Source organism: Cebus imitator, unplaced genomic scaffold, assembly GCF_001604975.1.
Source record: "Cebus imitator isolate Cc_AM_T3 unplaced genomic scaffold, Cebus_imitator-1.0 Scaffold547, whole genome shotgun sequence".
NCBI classification, from domain to species: domain Eukaryota; kingdom Metazoa; phylum Chordata; class Mammalia; order Primates; family Cebidae; genus Cebus; species Cebus imitator.
The window spans coordinates 416,940-418,651 of NW_016107862.1; the positions used below are offsets into that span (position 1 = coordinate 416,940).

The window sequence follows — 1,712 nt, forward strand, 5'->3', positions numbered from 1 at the left end:
ACGCCCGGCCTGTCCTTTTTTTTGAGATGGAGTTTCATTCTTGTTGCCCAGGCTGGAGTGCAATGGCAGGATCTCAGCTCACTGCAACCTCCACCTCCCAGGTTCAAGTGATTCTCCTGTCTCAGCCTCCCAAGTAACTGGGATTACAGGTGCCCACCACCATACCCAGCTAATTTTTGTATTTTTAATAGAGACGGGGTTTTGCTATGTTGGCCAGGCTGGTCTCAAACTCCTGACCTCAGGTAATCTGCCCACCTCAGCCTCCCAAAGTGCTGGGAGTACAGACATGAGCCACTGCGCCTGGCCAGATTTTAGTGTCTTAACCAACAACCTAATAAAGGGCTTATAACAGCAGCTGACAAATAGTAGGTAGTGTTATTATCATGAAATTGAGAATATGCCTATTAAGCTAAAAAAAAAAAAAAAAAAAAAGGATCTTCTAAATCCAAGTCCAGTGCTCTTGACACAGTACTGTGCAGGGCAGGACTGGCCCACCCAAACGCCTGGGAGGAGCTGGCAGGCTAACAGGGGAAGCACACACATATTGGCAGCATATCTAAAGGAGCTGGGCCATGCCCATTTCCAAAGCTCCAAGCATGGAAAGCACCTTAATTGGAAGAAATTTTGGGGGAGTAGAAGTGGAATAAGGGAGGCAAATGTAAGTACATGTTACAGTTAGATTCTGAGAGGGAATTCTTGAAAGAGCTAGTTACTTGTCTGAAGCAAACGGGAAACAGATACTTCTCTCAGCAGTACAACGTACTCATTCGGTCTTTCTCTATAATTTTCATTTATTGAGCACCGACTATAAGCCCTCTGCTGGGGTTTCATCATCATGTGGGTGATCTCATTGTCAGAGTGATTCCACACTGCTCTGGTCTCTCCAGCCACAGCCCAGGACATTCCACAAAGCACGAAGCAGGAAAGAGGAAACAAGTTCACTTACCTGGCCTGCCAGGTTGAAGTAAGAATGGTTGGTCAGATTGACTGGTGTGGCCTGACTAGCCTGTGCTCTATAGTTAACCATGAGCTCCCCGCCATCCAGGGTGTATGTCACCCAGACTTTTAACTCTCCGGGGTAGCCTTCCTCACCGTCTGGACTGACGCGCGAGAACTGGACGCCATTGGACAGCACCCGAGGGGTCCAGAGCACCTGGAAAAAAGTGTTTTCAAGGTTGTGTAATTGCTCCAACCTCAGGCTAAATGCCACATCTCAATATTTAAAGGCAATTGATTCACAAGGAAAATGGTTATACAATCAATTAAGACTTCTGAATGATAGCTTGGATTTTTTTTTTTTTTTTGAGACAGGGTCTCACTCTGTTGTCTAGGCTGGAGTGCAGTGGCGTAATCTCAGCTCACTGCAACATCCACCTCCCAGGCTCTAGTGATTCTTGAGCCTCAGCCTCCTGAGTAGCTGTGATTATAGGCATGAGCCACTGCACCCAGCTAATTTTGCATTTTTCGTAGATAAGGGGTTTTACTATGATGGCCAGGCTGGTCTCAAACTCCTGACCTCAAGTGATCTGCCCGCATTGGCCTCCGAAGGTGTTGGGGTTATAAGCGTGAGCGACCGCACCCAGTCCCTGGATTTTAATTATTCCAAATTTTTGGTTTTCTCTACCTACTCACACTCCCCATTCTCTTATCTCTAACTGTATACATATACATGTGTCTACAATATTTTCCTCTCCTCTTCTTTGATGATTTTT

The 1,712-nt window shown here is 46.1% G+C and overlaps 1 protein-coding gene across 1 annotated transcript in view; it reads right to left on the reverse strand.

Moving 5' to 3' along the window:
* Positions 1-1,712, reverse strand: part of GALM (galactose mutarotase) — a 69,763-nt gene that overhangs the window by 52,126 nt on the left and 15,925 nt on the right. Inside the window, exon 3 of the mRNA XM_017515324.2 lies at positions 947-1,153. Coding sequence (XP_017370813.1) covers positions 947-1,153 — 207 coding nt within the window. The remainder of the gene's footprint in view (positions 1-946; positions 1,154-1,712) is intronic.